Below are 15780 nucleotides of genomic sequence, written 5' to 3' on the forward strand. Positions count from 1 at the left end.
AAGTTTAAGGTTAGTTTTCCTGGTCTTGACTCTAAAGTGTTAAATTTGTAATGACAATCAATGAAACCAGTCCGGGAACAAATTTTGGTGTTAAATGTCAAGATAATTAGACTTGTATTTAGCCACAGAATTTACTTAACCTGGTATCTGTGTACCTCCCATCAATAGTGATCTATGGCGAGGTGTGTAGGCTTATCATTTGTGATGGGAAATTAAACAACCAAACAAAAATATTACAAAGTTAACCTACTATTAAGAGGATAAATAATCACAGTAGATGTCTTCTGAGAAATTTACAATAGTAAATAGAAAAACTGCATTTTATCCATTCAGGGGGAAGAGCTTTTTTTTTCCATAAAAGTTATATTTTGTCTAGAGTGTAGGAACACAATAATAAAAACAAACTAATTGTAATGAATATGATGAGGAGAAAAATAATAATGCAAATTAAACCTGTGGTTACTTCAAATTTCAACTTCCAATATAACTGCCTTCATCTTTGCATGCTAGGTATAATAATAAAAGATAAAAGAAGATAGAAAATTTCTCTTAAAAGTGATTTGATTTAGAGACTGTGGAGACTACATGAAAATAAGTTTTGCAAGGACAGAGTAACTTGCGAGAGCATATCGTAGGTGTTTTTAGCCTTATCAGATAGATTGATGAGAGTACTGAAAGCTGTCTCTAGGCTAATGATGAAGATAAAAGACTACTGGTCTCAAGAGTGACATGAGACAAGATGATACTCTTAACAATTGATTTAAAAAAAAACCCACAAGGTTTTAAACTTGGAGATGTTTTTATGAATAAATATATGTAATATTTATAATCCGAACTGCAGAAGAAGTACTTTAAAGAAATTAAAACATGACAGAGAAATCAGAAATGACTCTATGAACTAAATCATAAAGTGTAAAAACTATCCTGACAAGATTGGTTATCTTGGGCTTATATAACATTTAATATTTGAAATAAAGAAGATCAGGTGATGAAGTTTATTTTCAACAAATTATTTTTCTTATTAATTCTGATTTTTAAGCATTAAAAGAAAATTCACTTAAGGATTTATATAAAATATATATAAAATATTAATGAGTAAAGAATTTTTTAATAAAAAACTATTTAAAAATAGATAAAACAATAAATAAAAATTCATATCAGATTAAGATAATGGAACAAATATGTAGTATCAGAATGTAACTATTGGGAGTCTACATCAAAATATTAGGAGGATCCTAAAAATCATGCAATTCAGTAACTTGGCTTAATGCTCTATCATTATAAGAATTATTTGAGCATATTCTAAATGTCAAGTAGATGTGGTATTTCCAAAATGACACTAGCAATATATAGATGTTTGAATTATGCATTGCACATGTCCACTTTAATTCAAAATGACTAAAATACTCAAACCTCTTTTCCTTAGGACTTCCTTTTAACCAGAATTCATTCAACTAATCATATCACTCTTCAGATATGTATTTGAAATGTCTACATTAGCTGGTTATCTTAATTATTTTCAAGAGAGCATTGTTAGTTTCTCCATCATGAAGTTCATCATTGTGGGATTCCCTTACACTTACTAAGTGGCATTTATAACCTCATCCTTTTAAGAAATATTGGTTATTTATTAGTGACAATTTCATACCTGTATAGAATATATTATGAACACAATCATCCCCCATCTACCTTTCCAAATTTTCCCATGACTCATTACTAACTACTTGTCATGTCCTATAAAATTATATCACAGGAGATAAATATCAACAACTTTCATTGTCATTATTATTAAGATAAATACTTCATGGTTACATAAAGCATTTTCAGTTTTCAAATACAAAGTGGATTTACTTAGAATAGGATCTGAAGCAAGAAGAGCAATGCCTAAACTGAAAAGACTGTGAGATAGACTTATTAAGCTCCTTAATTCGTATCGAAGAGTGAGGGTATACCAATTATCTACTGACATCAGCAAAGCCTCTTGCAGCTGGATTTCACTGATCATGGGAAAATGAGCTTTACTGAGTTAAAATGAACTCAGTCCTATTATTCCTAACTCTCAAAGCCAGGAAATTATGATTTTTATCTCTCCTGTTCTTTTCACCCTGCAGTATTAACTCATTTCCTTTGTCTTGGCTTTCTGCTACTGGGCATCTCAATAAGCAGAATGATTTGATTTGTCTCCAAATGAAAACTTGAAGTTAATAAGGTCACATCAATCACATGGACCATGAGTTTTACTAGTCATAATGATGTTATTTAACCAACATCATAAAACATGGTCTTGTGTAGACTGGTTCTGATGAAAACACTCTATTTTGAAAACAATAACATATCTACTTTGCTCAAATAAAGAATGTTAACAGGAGCAATCCCCAACATTCCCCATGTAATGGAAGGGATGAAGAAAATGAATGCATTTTGTATAGACCAGTAAGACTCTCCAAAGAATTTACATGTTATTTTCCGTCCTTTATCAACAACTATGTCTGGTATACACTTGGTAAAGGAAGCCACAATATTGTACTAAGAAAGCAAAATCTTCACTTTTACTGCTCTATGTAAGAGGATTATAAACCAGCTCAGAGTTTGCAACTGTATTTAACTTAATCTATTCAAGACTGCAATACTATCCAATGACTTAAATTCCGAATTTCTCTGAAAATTATGACTAACTATATTGGAACAGATTGGTAATTAGAAATATTATCTTGACACAGCCATAACTTCATTTGCATGAGGCCATATGCAAATAGTTCAGAAGTTAAAAAAAGGAGTTTTCTATTTTAATATAGGTAAGACCGAGATTTAAAGAGTAAATGAAGAAAAGTGCAGCAAATGAAAATAAGACCGCAAGAAAAAGAAAATTATCATTTTTCATTAACCCCAAGACTAGGTTGCAATTCAGTGGCATCTAAATTTGGACCAACTGGGGATCAAATTATGTAGCTCCATGGGTGCCAGAAACCCCAGGGTTTACAAGAATCCTGAAGACGCAGGTGATGCTTTCATTTACAACCCAAGAATGGCTTTGTAGGCCTTTGTGTCAGCATGGGAGAATGTCTAGAAGTCTGAGGCACGCATCCATGTAATTATGTGGTTAGTATACTTTATAAGACATTTAAAAATGTTTTAGAAGCTAACCTGGCTTGAAGCTAAGCATTCCCATATTGTGGTCCCTTGGATAGAGCAAGACTTACTAGTGTGACAGAGTTTATCTGCTCTTTCATGAACTTTGAAAGATGGCTCTTGATAGAAGAAACCACACTATTAATTCATAATAGTCAGCAATAGTATGTATTCTTTCATTAAAAGATATTTAAGCTGCTACTTTAATTCTAATCACACAGTATGTGGGGAAATACTTATACCTACAAAGCAATTATATTTTAATTACATTTTGGCTTAAGATTTTTAATAATAAAAGAATATACCTCGGTCAGTTCCCCTAACTTGTAAATGAAATTCTTATTTTCATTTATATGAAAATCTTATATTTATATGTAATACTTATATTTATATGTATCTTATATTTATATGTAATACTCATATAATATATACATATATGTTTGATATTATTCGGCTTTGAATTATCGAGGAAATAATGTTGGAAAATACCATTAATATACATTAGGTTATATGGTACTTACTTAAAATAAGAGAAAATTTTCTTCAGAGCTTTGAACATGTCATTTACCATGCAACGAATCAATCAGTAGTGCAGACACTAGGGAAAGTACAAACAGAGAACAGAATACAAATTCCATGCCCAAATTTCTCCAAACAGCAGGAGAAACCAGGCCAGGAAATGAACAATGGTATGTTTTGGATACATTACCAGTAACTCTGAAATAAAAACTACTTCTGCACCTCATCCCCTACAGAATTTCCTTCCCTGATCTAAGACCATAGATTCCAAAACATTTCTAAAATACATTTTTGTTTGTCTGTTTTAGAAAAGCATGAAAACATATGAGCTTCCCATTTGCCCAGGTTTTCTTTTATAGTTTATGTCTATTTTCTGCACCTGCAATGTCTCAGAACAAATGGAATAATTTCTGGGATTATTATTTTTTTTGTGGATATAGTTTCTTGGTCTATATTCTTGGTCTTTGTTTCTCTTGGGTGGTAGGTTATGTCACCTGCTCACCCGGGTTCCTTCTGCACCTGTGGGCAACATCCTATACTGTGACATGATGCTAAGCTCATTCCCATGTTGAGACTGTATTTCAGTGTAGAATACTGCATTAACAAAGTGATGTTTTTGTTATCATTGTTAAGTATACAGTAGAGTTTAAAAAGTAATAAATAACCAGTCTGATACATGGATTTCAACAAAGTCAAACTAGCCAAATTTAGTTTTCCCCTTTAAAACACAGGGAATATGAATAAGAAAGTGTAAGTAGCAAGATATACCAACCCGTCTTGAAAGATATCTAAATTGTGTGAGCAAAGGCACAACAGAACGACTTAAGAAGAGTCCTGAAATATTCAAGTCTTGAGTTTGAAAATGTAAACCGAGCTAAGTTTGACTTTTCTAAGATGCCAAGTTTTTCTTATGCTAGTCACATTATAGATTTATTGTACACATTCAGTAACATGAAACAAAACTCACCAGTAAATTCCAGAATCATTTTGCTATTAAGCTATTACTAATCATAAAGTAATTTCACTTCTAGCCTATTTGTATTTCATCTTCTACATACCGAGCACAAGTTCAAAAGAATGTAATGACCTTGACAGGTCAGATAACTCATGATCCATTTGTTATTGGAAAATGTCCATGCCTTAAAAGGCAAATAAAGATAAATATAGAATGAAAACTATAACAAGAATAATCCAAATGTGATGTTTTAGAATATTATTTTTAAAACGCCTCTTTATGTTGTTCAAGTGTAACAAGGATTGATTAATGTATATTATATAAACACATACTAAATTGTTTATGAATCAAGCTACTCTTCTATTATTATAATCAAAATTTTCCAGTCCTAAATGACAGGTAGAATATAACATCAAATATAACATTGTTCAAAGTAAGTCTAAAATAAAATATATGATAATTTTGGAAACTTAATGGCATATACTTATAAAGAATAAAATGAACCATTTGCAATTGAAAATGACAATAAAGTAAGACCATATTTGATCCCAAAACAATAGTTGTAAAATCATGGTGGTACTTACCACAGTGAAATTCATAACCTTCAATATCCATATTGTCATGGCTAAGTTAACTATCATGGTAACCAACAGCAGAAGGACAAAGAAGTATAAGCACCTCTTTCGCCATCCATAAATCCCCACAGGGTAAAGTTGCACATTCTCAGTCCTCTGCAGGTTGTTCTGCTGTGTCGCTAGGATATATTGTTCTCGTGTCATCTGGAAAGAAAGAGAAAGGAAGAAAGAGAACAGGAGTGAAGGAGGAAGGGATGATGGTGTGAAGGAAGAAGATGGAGGGAGATAAGAAGTGTTTGGTGAAGGGAAAGTAGGAAGGCAAGAAAGCATGAAAAGGAAATTAGGAGTGAGGAGAAGAAGGTGAGGGGGTGGTTGAGCAAGGTATGAAGGAAGGGAAGGTGCAAATTTTATAGAGCAGAAAAGCAAGGGGAGGGAGTACACAGAGAGGGAGGGAGAAAATAAGGAAGAGGGAGAAGAGAAAGGGGGGGAGAGAAAGATTAATATTAAACCAATCTTTAGCTTTTATATTTAAAATGTTTAAGTCAGCTTAAAGATGATCAGTGAATACTAATTATTTCTGTGTATTTGAAATGGAACAGTAACCCTCAAATTGTTCTCATCAATGTTATCAGCACAACCTTTCAGTTGACTCTCCCATAAGATACACACTATTTCCAGGCATACCTATTTAATTCCCACAAAGCACTTTTCTCTTTTGAGTCAATGGACTCTCAAAATTGAGTCCTGGGGCCAATGACTCAGCATCCCTATGAATCCCAAGATTCTTTACCATTCTCTGAAAAGACAGCACATGAATTGCTAAGTGTATATCTTTACATGAAAATATCAGCAGGTTGTCAAGAAAGTATGGGAGGAAAACACAACTGGCAGGGATTTAGATATTTTCTAAATTTCATACCTTTAGGTAATAAACTTTGTCCTTATCACCCTCCCATTCCCTCTGCCACGTCCCCCTCCTGCTGACAACTATTTCCCAGCAAGTCCCCGTCCTAAAGTGTTCTTTGTGTGTATCTGTGACCCAGTGAGTTTAATTAGATCTTTTGCTGAAGGGTTGGTAAAGTGTCATCTATTTGTTCAAGGGCAATTTATCAATGACCGCACCACTGAAGAAAATGGCACTCCCTTCCTTTCATCTGCTAATTCACAAAACTTTAATTCAGAACTTTGTTAGTTATTTGAGATATATTGAAATTTGTTGAAAAATATGGACTCTTCAAAGGGCACCAAGTCCCACACAATGGTATAATGGTATGTACAAAAGATAGTTGTGGAAAAGGGAACATGGTATTCCTTGGTAATAAATAAATTAAGGCCTAAAATTATTTCCGAAGGACAATAACTTGCTTATTGCCTTGGAAGCTATAATCAAGGGTAAAGAAGTCAAGGACAATATTCTGAGATAAATTTTAGAAAATACCATCAGTATCCACTAATAAAATTTTTATCCTTTTAAAATTTTATATATTATGATTTTTAATAGAAATGTAATAGTTTAACTTATATTTAAGTGTCAAATGTATTGATTATCATTTGTATTTCAATTAAGAATTAATGACTGTTTAAAATAATAAATTATAAAAAAGTTAATAGTAAATTATTTTTAAAATAGGTAAGCATATGTGCTGTTTTATAAAGCAGCAAAAGACTCATTAAGAGTGTCTGCTTCTAACAATTATAAAAATAAATCTAGAATCAAAAACTAAAAAGGTATCATTGAATTAAGATTGTCTGTTGTTGATTATCATTTTAACTGGGCAAAGATATGTTACATTTTTTTAATGCTGCAGAATATTGCTTTAACTGTGTAAAGGTGAGTAACTTTGGTTTATGCTACGTTTGATTAATTATGTAAAGATGTGTTGCATTTGCTTCTCCTTGCCTGCCTAATGCACCTGATTGTTCTAAAAAGGAAGCTGAGAGGCCACTACCTAGGCAGGAGAAAGATTAGGCAGGGCTGCCAGGAAGAAAGAACAGATAGCAGGAGAAATCTAGGCTCTCCAGAAGGAAGAAAAAGAAAATAGGGAGGAGAGAACAAAGATAAAACCTCCTGGTCAAGAAGCCAGGCAGCCAGACACAGAAATAACAAGAAAGTATCTAAAGGTAATCAGCCCTGTAGCAAAAGGTAGATAAAGAGATGCAGGTTTATTTAAGTTTAAAGAGCTAGACAGAAATGTCCCTACGCTAGAATGAGAAATCAAAACTAATGATAAGTCTCTGTGTCATGATTTGTGAGCTGCTTGGTGCCCAAAAAGAAGTCTAGGTATACTTGTCCTTATCTATCTATGGAGTCAGGATTGTTTTCTGAAATAAAACTTGACTTATTACTACATATTCTTTTCTCATCACAAATACTTTAGAGCTTATACACTACCAAAATACAATAAGGTTATGGGTGCCTATTGAAGGTTTTTTTTTTGTTTGTTTTGTTTTGTTTTTTTGCTAAATAGAAAATTCAAGTATTTACAAGTTTAGAAAGCTCTCCGTGACTGGAATAATATGGCATTAGTCATCTCAATACTCAGTAGAAGATATTAACAGCTTACAGCCCCAAAGTTGAAATCCTCACACCTGCTGTCTGGACACATTGTCCAATACCTTGGGTTTGTTTCTATGATCAAGAAAAATAATAGAAATATACTTTTCATTCATCCTGTATTTTCATTCCAACTAACCCCCTAAAAATGCAAAGAAATATAGTTTGAGTGTGCCTCATCCAAAATATTTGGGACCAGAAATATTTTTGAATTCTGGAATTTCTGTGACTTTGTAATGTTTGCTTTTATTTATGAAATATGGAATCAATGCCAAATGTAAACTTTATTGGTACTTCTTATACACCTAATATAGACAAGAAAGCAAATCAAGACACTTTAGTATCCATGTATTGGACTGAGACCACAAGATTTGAGGTGTAGAATTTTCCACCTTGTTTACCATATGGACTATAAAATGATCAGTTCAGCCTCCTGTTGAAGAGTACAGATTGAAAGACTGTCACTGTTTCCTGATAGTCCATCACAGCATGGCGAATCTCTGGTGCTTTTACTTTTTCTTTTTCTTTGGCAATATGAATTCAATACTCTCAAGAAGAACTCCCCTTCTTTTGCCAACTTAAGCTAATTAGGGTATTCTCTGCCTAGATTTTATACTCTTTTTGCACAACTATCTCGCTTACACAAAAACCATTAGAATCCTTCAAAAGCCTAGTCTTTCCTAATTTCATAACCCCATGCATCAATCTTCTTAGGTCAAGAAACTGGTATCTCTGAATAAGGTAAAGGGATCTAAGTGATTCTTCCTGTAATTCAAAGCAGAACTACTTTAACTCTGGAGTTTTCTCTTTCTCCAAAATAAAATACAATCACCTTCAAAATTCTAATAATGGAATACAATTTTCATCAAGGCATTTAAAGCTTAAATCAAAGATGTATGGGCAAATCAAACTATATTTTGTGAGTTTTCAACTATTCCATTCAAAGGTGTAAATATATGTTTTCAAATCTAGTTATTCTGTATGTCTCTTATAAAACACAGCTTATTGTAAAACAGAAAAAATGATTAATCAAGAGAAACTTGGCAAGATTCATGACTAATCATGTAACCCTGGGAAATTTTGGTGAAGTGTTTTCCAACATATGTAACATGGGTATTAAAGTATTTTGAATAGGCTACCATAATTAGAAACAGAGGTAAAAGTGGCAAGAAGTAGGTTTTAGTTTAATCAAATGTTTATGAATTGACAGTTACTTGCAGGGTTATTTCATTATTTAGACATTTAAGGATTTAATATACTGTGAAAATTATAGTAAGAACAAATAAAAAGTAAGCTGTCAAAAACAACATGATTAAAGAAAATAACTATAATAATACAAGGGAAATTGTAGTCCACATATATTGTATAGTATTAGATATAATACAAAATAATAACCATTGTTAAGATAAATTATAAGCATTAAATAAAGATATAGAATGTCTCACAAGAAGTAACAGAGGAGTCTAAAATTATGAACGCCTTGTAAGAGAGGTTAATTTCTGTAAGCTTTTACAGACTTAGAATGCACTAACTACAAAGTTAAGACTAATCTGACAACTTTTGAGAAATAAGAAGAACAATCACATCAGTTTAGACATAAGAATGTGGAATCAGTCAGGCTTTGGAGGATTAGCTTGGGATCAATTCAAGTTCACATCCAGCACAAGAGATACAGAAAGGAAAATGAAAGAGTAAAAGCAATACAGGAGTAAGTCATACTTGTGATAAAATTGGGCTCAAGGAATGACTCACTTGATAGTTGATAAACTGGAAGTAATGCCAATGGACCAGCCACACACTAAGATCATATAGAAGTATATGATTATAATAGATAATTCAGTACCTATCCCTTGATCTTAGTCACCAGGATTTTGGTGCTGAGAAACAGACAAGAACAATTGGGAATGGAATTCACTTTACTGAATTTCATTCATCAGGCGCCTGCCTCAGATGCCACAGTCCTAAAGTCAGCCTTGTCTTCATTATTCCTACAGGCTTATTTTCCACTTAGCTGTCAGTGCTTTGGACCTAGATCTGTAGGGGTTGGTACAATCTTCAGTTTCATACTCAAATAATTATTCCATTGTTTTCATGAGATTCGATTATCATTTATAAATGTATATGAAGTAAGGAAGAAACAAGTTAATTCTTTTCAACTGGGGTTTTTCTCTATATACACAGGAAGAGCTAGAAATTTTAGACCTAAATCATATCCATGAGACTAAAGAGAGAAAATAAGGACATTTTTAACAACTGAGACCATTATTTTAAATTATTAAAACTAAAACCAAAGCCAATTGAAAAATGTTCCATTTTATTACCTACAAAGGAGTGATAATTATCTATAAGAAGGACTAAAATATATTGCTAAAATGTACGTCATTGTGAAATATCCCTCTATTCTCTTTATCCTATCTAAGAGGGGGTTGAGACAGCATAAATGGTTGTGAGAACTAAGAATTTTAAAAGATAATTGTACCTCTTTCTTTTCTGGATTTCCTCATGACATGGGAAAGGAATCCAGGCATTTGCATGTACACATATCTACAGCTCTTATAACACACACACACACAAAAACACAAAAACACACAACACACACAAAAGCGCGCACACACACACACACACACACACACACACACTCATGTTTTCAAGTTGCATGCAAAACATAGAAAGAATACAGATATTGAGGCCCTATATCGGCCAATTCCATTTGATCACTAGTGATAATCTGATGACAAAGATAAACATAGAATCAAATTATATGTTAGAAGCAATATTCAGAACTGAAATCATAGTTTTCAGTCACACTTAACAGTTTTATTATACAAATCACATAAACATAGGCTGTAATGTAGAGAATTAAGCAAAGGACTGCAAGGAATACATAAATTAGATGCTTATTCTCTACACTACTTTGATGCCATTACTATAAATATAAACGAGACATCTAATTTCTATTCTGCCTGTGTTTCCTGTTAAAGGAAAACTGAATATGAGAGAGAAGCATGAGTCTTATGCACACAAAAAAACTAGGTAATTTGGAAAATTGTTTTTAATGTTGGATTATGAAGACAGCACTGGCAAGCTAAAGTAATAATATGCAACATTCTTGCCACCATAAAAAATTTTTATTACAGTTATAAAGCCCCAGAAATTCCACTCTGGAAAAACATATTTCAGACGTCATAATTCATGTTAGGGTCACTGTTCACTGAGTGTTTATGGTGTTAGACGGCGGACTACAGTTGTCTGACTTTGATTCTATCAAGGAGTGGAGCACAGCAGACTCAGTAGACAACTTGACTTCTGTGCTGAGTTAGTAGCAATCCCAGTGCACTCAATTCATGGTTTGTGACCTGGGGCTAGTTACTTAGCTGCTCTCCGCTCCGTTCTCTCCAATTCTCAAATGAATATTACGCTGACTTATATAAAGACAATTTGGGAGTTGGAAAGCAGGATGTTAAAGTGCCCTTTTCTCTTTAAACAGAAAAAAAAAACATTTTAAAATTTTATCTTCTATCTTATAGCTAGTTTTCTCCTGCTTAACTGCTGCTGTATTATTTTTTTTTTTTTTTACTGGAGTTAATTGTAAAAGACAGCAGTGAAATACAGTTTTAAGGGCAAAATGCTTGAAGTGTCCAATTTATGTGATTTGAACTTTATACAGTAAAAACATTTTTATTTTTTTCTCCATGAAAATGAAACTCTAAACAGCTACTAATGCTGAGAGAAACTGAAAGCAATCCAGTAAAGCCGACTTAGCATAGCAATTCAAACATATCTCTGCCTATGAGACTTAATTCACAAGGGCACATTTCAATAAAACGGTAGTCAAAAATATGCTGTTTAAGAAAAATATGCATTTGTGCTGGTATGTTTTTTAAGTTATTTTGTGGAAAATATTGGAGTCGGCGTTCTGTAGCATTAGGCTTAAAAGGCCATTGCAATTGAATTTCAAGAGTTCTAAAAGATAGAGCAGTCAGATTGGGGTGGGTAAGAGAAGAATCTTGTCAAATTAAAGAGAAGCCAGAATGTGCACTAAAAGGATGTTTATCTCCAGGCAAATAAATGTTATTAAAATGTGAGCATTTCTAAAGGGAAGGCTCAGTTATCTACCATCATGATTGGCTTATCTTGTACGTCCTGAACTCTAATCAAGCATCATCATTAAACAATTTTCACTCAGAATTCAATTAGGTGAAAATCTAATTTCAGTTTTGATAATTACTTAGCACAACTTTAGTCCTTTAATATGACAGTGGATTTAGTTGTTGAACTTGATGGTGACTGAATTCTTAGATTTCCTTTATTAAAGATAGAAAAAAAATGGCCATTAAAGTTACTTTAAAAAAAGTCTGAGGTTTTATGACCACGATTTGTTTTATCTGCACCAAGAACTAAAACAACCAAGACCGTCTTATGTACTATTTTCCTTAAGACTTCAAGCAAGAGTTGCCTGTTGGCAAGGACTATGGCCCCACACAGCATGGGCAGTAGAAAACTTGAAGAAAAACACAAACTTGCCAGAAATACAGTAGGGTAAGCAAATATTAAAAACAGAAGGACCTCACTGTTTAGAATAGAATAGCACATTTGCAGAACAATGGTTAAATATGGGAATCTGAAAAGATTAAGAGTTACTGGTTTTTATCTCTACAACCACCAGAAAAGGTTTTAGGAAATGAACAACATTAACAGAGTATGACCTCTGCCATCCTGGTGCCAAATTTGAAAGCACAAGTTATTTATGAAGATTCTTGAATTTCTTTCTTTTTTTAAATTTAACTAATGCTGTTGAATACTGCTCTTGTACATGGTAAAGATTTGTAACTCGAATTGGTTTAATGGACAGTAGCCAGGCAGGAAGTATAGGTGGAGCAACAAGGCTAGAATTCTGGGAAGAGGAAAGGCAGAGATGCAGCCTTCAGCCAGATGCAGAGGAAGCAAGATGAGCATGCCTTACTGAGAAAACGTATAGATGAGAATTATGGGTCAATTCAAGTTGTAAGAGATAGTAAGTAATAAACTTAAGCAATAGGCTAATTAACATAAGCCTCTGTATCTTTATTTGGGACTGAACATCTGCAGAACTGGGCAGGACAGAAACTTTCATTGACAAATGAATTTGTCAATAACATCCAAACCCCAGTTTCCATTCTCTCCTCTCATCTCATTTTCTCTTCCCTCCCTTCTCCCCACCTAGTCCACCCCTTTTCTGTTTCTGTTTGGAAAGGTGCTGGCTTGCCATGGGTTTCAGCAAGACATGGCATATCAAGTTGTAGTAAGACAAAGTTCCTCACCTTGTATTAAAACTGAGCAAGGCATTCCAGCATGAAAAATAGATGCCCAAGAACCAGCCAAAGCATTAGGTACAGCCCTTCCTATCGTTGTTAGGAGTCCCACAAATAGACCAAGCTACACAACTGTTAACATATATCTAAAGGGCTTAGTTCAGCACGATGCAGGTTCCCTGGTTGTTGGTTCAAACTCTGTAGTTCCTATAAGCCAGGTTAGCTGTTTCTGTAAGTTTCCTTTTGAGATCTTTGACCCATCTGGCTTCTACAGTCTTTCCTTCTTCTCTACCACACTCTACTGAAAGTCATTTTTCTACTTTGAGTCAGTTACAATTCAAGGAATAAATGTGCATTATTTGTCTTTTAGACAAAATAAGGTCACTTTAGTAAACATGTTTTAGTATAGCTTTTGCTACTTAAAATGGTTTGGCAGAGATGATCAGATGGAGAGAAACAAAATATGGCTTAAACTAGCATTTTCTTAGGACATTAGTAAATATTGATTATCAAAATATAGAAAATAAAAGAAGTTGCTTAATAATTGAGGTTTAATTGTCTTTATTGTTGTATCAGTTTATATATAACAAGCTAGATTGGACTCTTCTCTTTCTGGTCTTTCATGAGGACCATAAAGGAGAACACAGATACACAGACAGATGAGTGGAACCCTAAAGGAGATCATGGTCTATGAGATGGGAGATTGCTTTAACCATCATTCCTTATACTAATACAGATAGGCACACCTGTACCATGTGTGTAGTTTGCCTTCGTACCCATCGTACACATCGTTTTATGGTCCCAGTAACCTGACTAGGGAAATACGGGTTGAAAAAGGACAGGTATATTTACAGACATTTGGGGAGAGTATGCTCAAGAACCTACTATGTAACAAGCTGGGATCTCAGAGAGTCTATTATCCATAACAGGAAGGTGTGAATGGAGTTACTGAAGGTTAGTTTGTCTCCGTGAGAGGACAATGTAGGTAAGGAGTCCACAGTTGCAGTCAGCCAAGAAGAGGAAGGTGTACTTTCCAGTTTCTTCACACTCTGCCAATATCTGCACAGCAACCAGAGAAAGGCTATGCAAATTTCCATGGGTCTGAGGCCTTGGCCTGAATTACACATTAACTCAGGACTTCATCTTCTCCCTACACATCTACTCAAGGCTTCGTCAAACCAATTCACAGAGCAAAGATAGAAAATAAAAGAGAAATATTGATGACATTTTATCATCTGTTCCGTTCTCCTCCTGTTGTTTTACATCCCAACATAAGATTCCTTTAGTGTGAGTGTGAAAAGAAAAAAGGATAACAATAAAACAATATTGGTTTCTTGCTGTTAATACCTAATTTGGGTTTTGAGGTATATTTATAATGTAGTCTTGTGATGCTTATTATAAGCTCACTTGATCATCATTCACTTCTTATTACCTTATACTCAAGCACAGAAGTACACATAAGATAAATATATTTGAATTTCAAACTCACTTTTGGAATATGCCAGGATCCCTGCTAGACATTTAGATGGTAACTTATAGGGAGAATTTAGCTGAAGCAGAGATGAATCTCAATTCAGTTAAAGTAAAGAACAGACTTTGGGTGTAATCATAGTACCCCTTAGTACACTTATATTGCATTTATGGATGTCATTAAGTAATTTGATGAGTATCTGATGGTTGAATGGATGAATGAATATGTATGAAAAGGGCATGACCCAGGAAAATAGAAACCTATTTTAGGAAAGAGTGCGAGGAAACTGAATCATATGTGACTCAACACAGCAATTTGCAATCATAATAATACTTTTTAATTTTGCAAATTGAAAACAGTGTAGGTGTCTCAAGTCACTTATTAATATTGGAACAAATGATCTTGAACCTCTTAGAGACTGTTGTCTTTAAAACCATATATCTAATTGGCATTTCAATTATCATCCCAAGTCCTGGCCCTCAATTATTATGGATTAAAAATTTTCTGGGCCACATTAAATTTAAAATTTGGTTGATTCATCAGCATAATGTTGCAGATTTATTGTGGCCAAGTCCTGAAAAATCACTGGAGCAAAAACTATTAGCTTTATTAAGGTGCAGAGGTTATAACTAATTCTTGTGTGAATTTTACTTGGGAGACATGAAGAAATGGATACTCACCCTAGAACATCACAGAAGACATAATGCATGACTCTACCAAAATCCATATTGGCGAAGCCATGTGTTTACTGGCATCTCTTACAGAATCATGTGTTAAAGGTGACTTATGGGAGAATGGATGGCTGGAAGGCATCTATAGAACTGAGAAATCTACCTTAAGAAGGGAGAGGATTCATGAAAAGTACACTTTGGCACTTCTCGTACAGCTTGCACTCTGTCACGTTGTGCAGTCTCCCTCTCAGCAATTGCTTGCTGTTTTTAGAATGTTAGTGAGAGGACCTTTCAAATCTTTTAATCTTCTCAGCTTCTTAAAATTTTCTGATATATTAACTTACTAAATTTTCTAATTGTGTTAGCTCCTCAAACCTTTATCCCCCTCCTCCACCAGGAAAAAATAATTGCTAGAGATTCTTAGGATCCATAGACCATAGCCATCTATCTACCCTATTTTTCATATATACATTTTACTATTCCACATGTGCATGTGTGTGTGTTCATGTGTGTGTGTGTGTGTGTGTGTGTGTGTGTGTGTGTGTGTGTGTTAATGTTAGCATGGTAAGAACTCAATGAAAATCTAAGCTTCAATAAATCAGGAAAACATGGGCA

General features: G+C 33.8%; 1 protein-coding gene across 1 annotated transcript in view; it reads right to left on the reverse strand.

Annotated features, from left to right (window-relative positions):
• The window catches only part of Sgcz (sarcoglycan zeta), an 820746-nt gene that overhangs the window by 254551 nt on the left and 550415 nt on the right, over nucleotides 1-15780 (reverse strand). The window contains exon 2 of the mRNA XM_005362534.2: nucleotides 5188-5382. Within this exon, the coding sequence (XP_005362591.1) occupies nucleotides 5188-5382 (195 nt within the window). The remainder of the gene's footprint in view (nucleotides 1-5187; nucleotides 5383-15780) is intronic.

Source organism: Microtus ochrogaster, linkage group LG7_11, assembly GCF_000317375.1.
Source record: "Microtus ochrogaster isolate Prairie Vole_2 linkage group LG7_11, MicOch1.0, whole genome shotgun sequence".
Taxonomy (NCBI): domain Eukaryota; kingdom Metazoa; phylum Chordata; class Mammalia; order Rodentia; family Cricetidae; genus Microtus; species Microtus ochrogaster.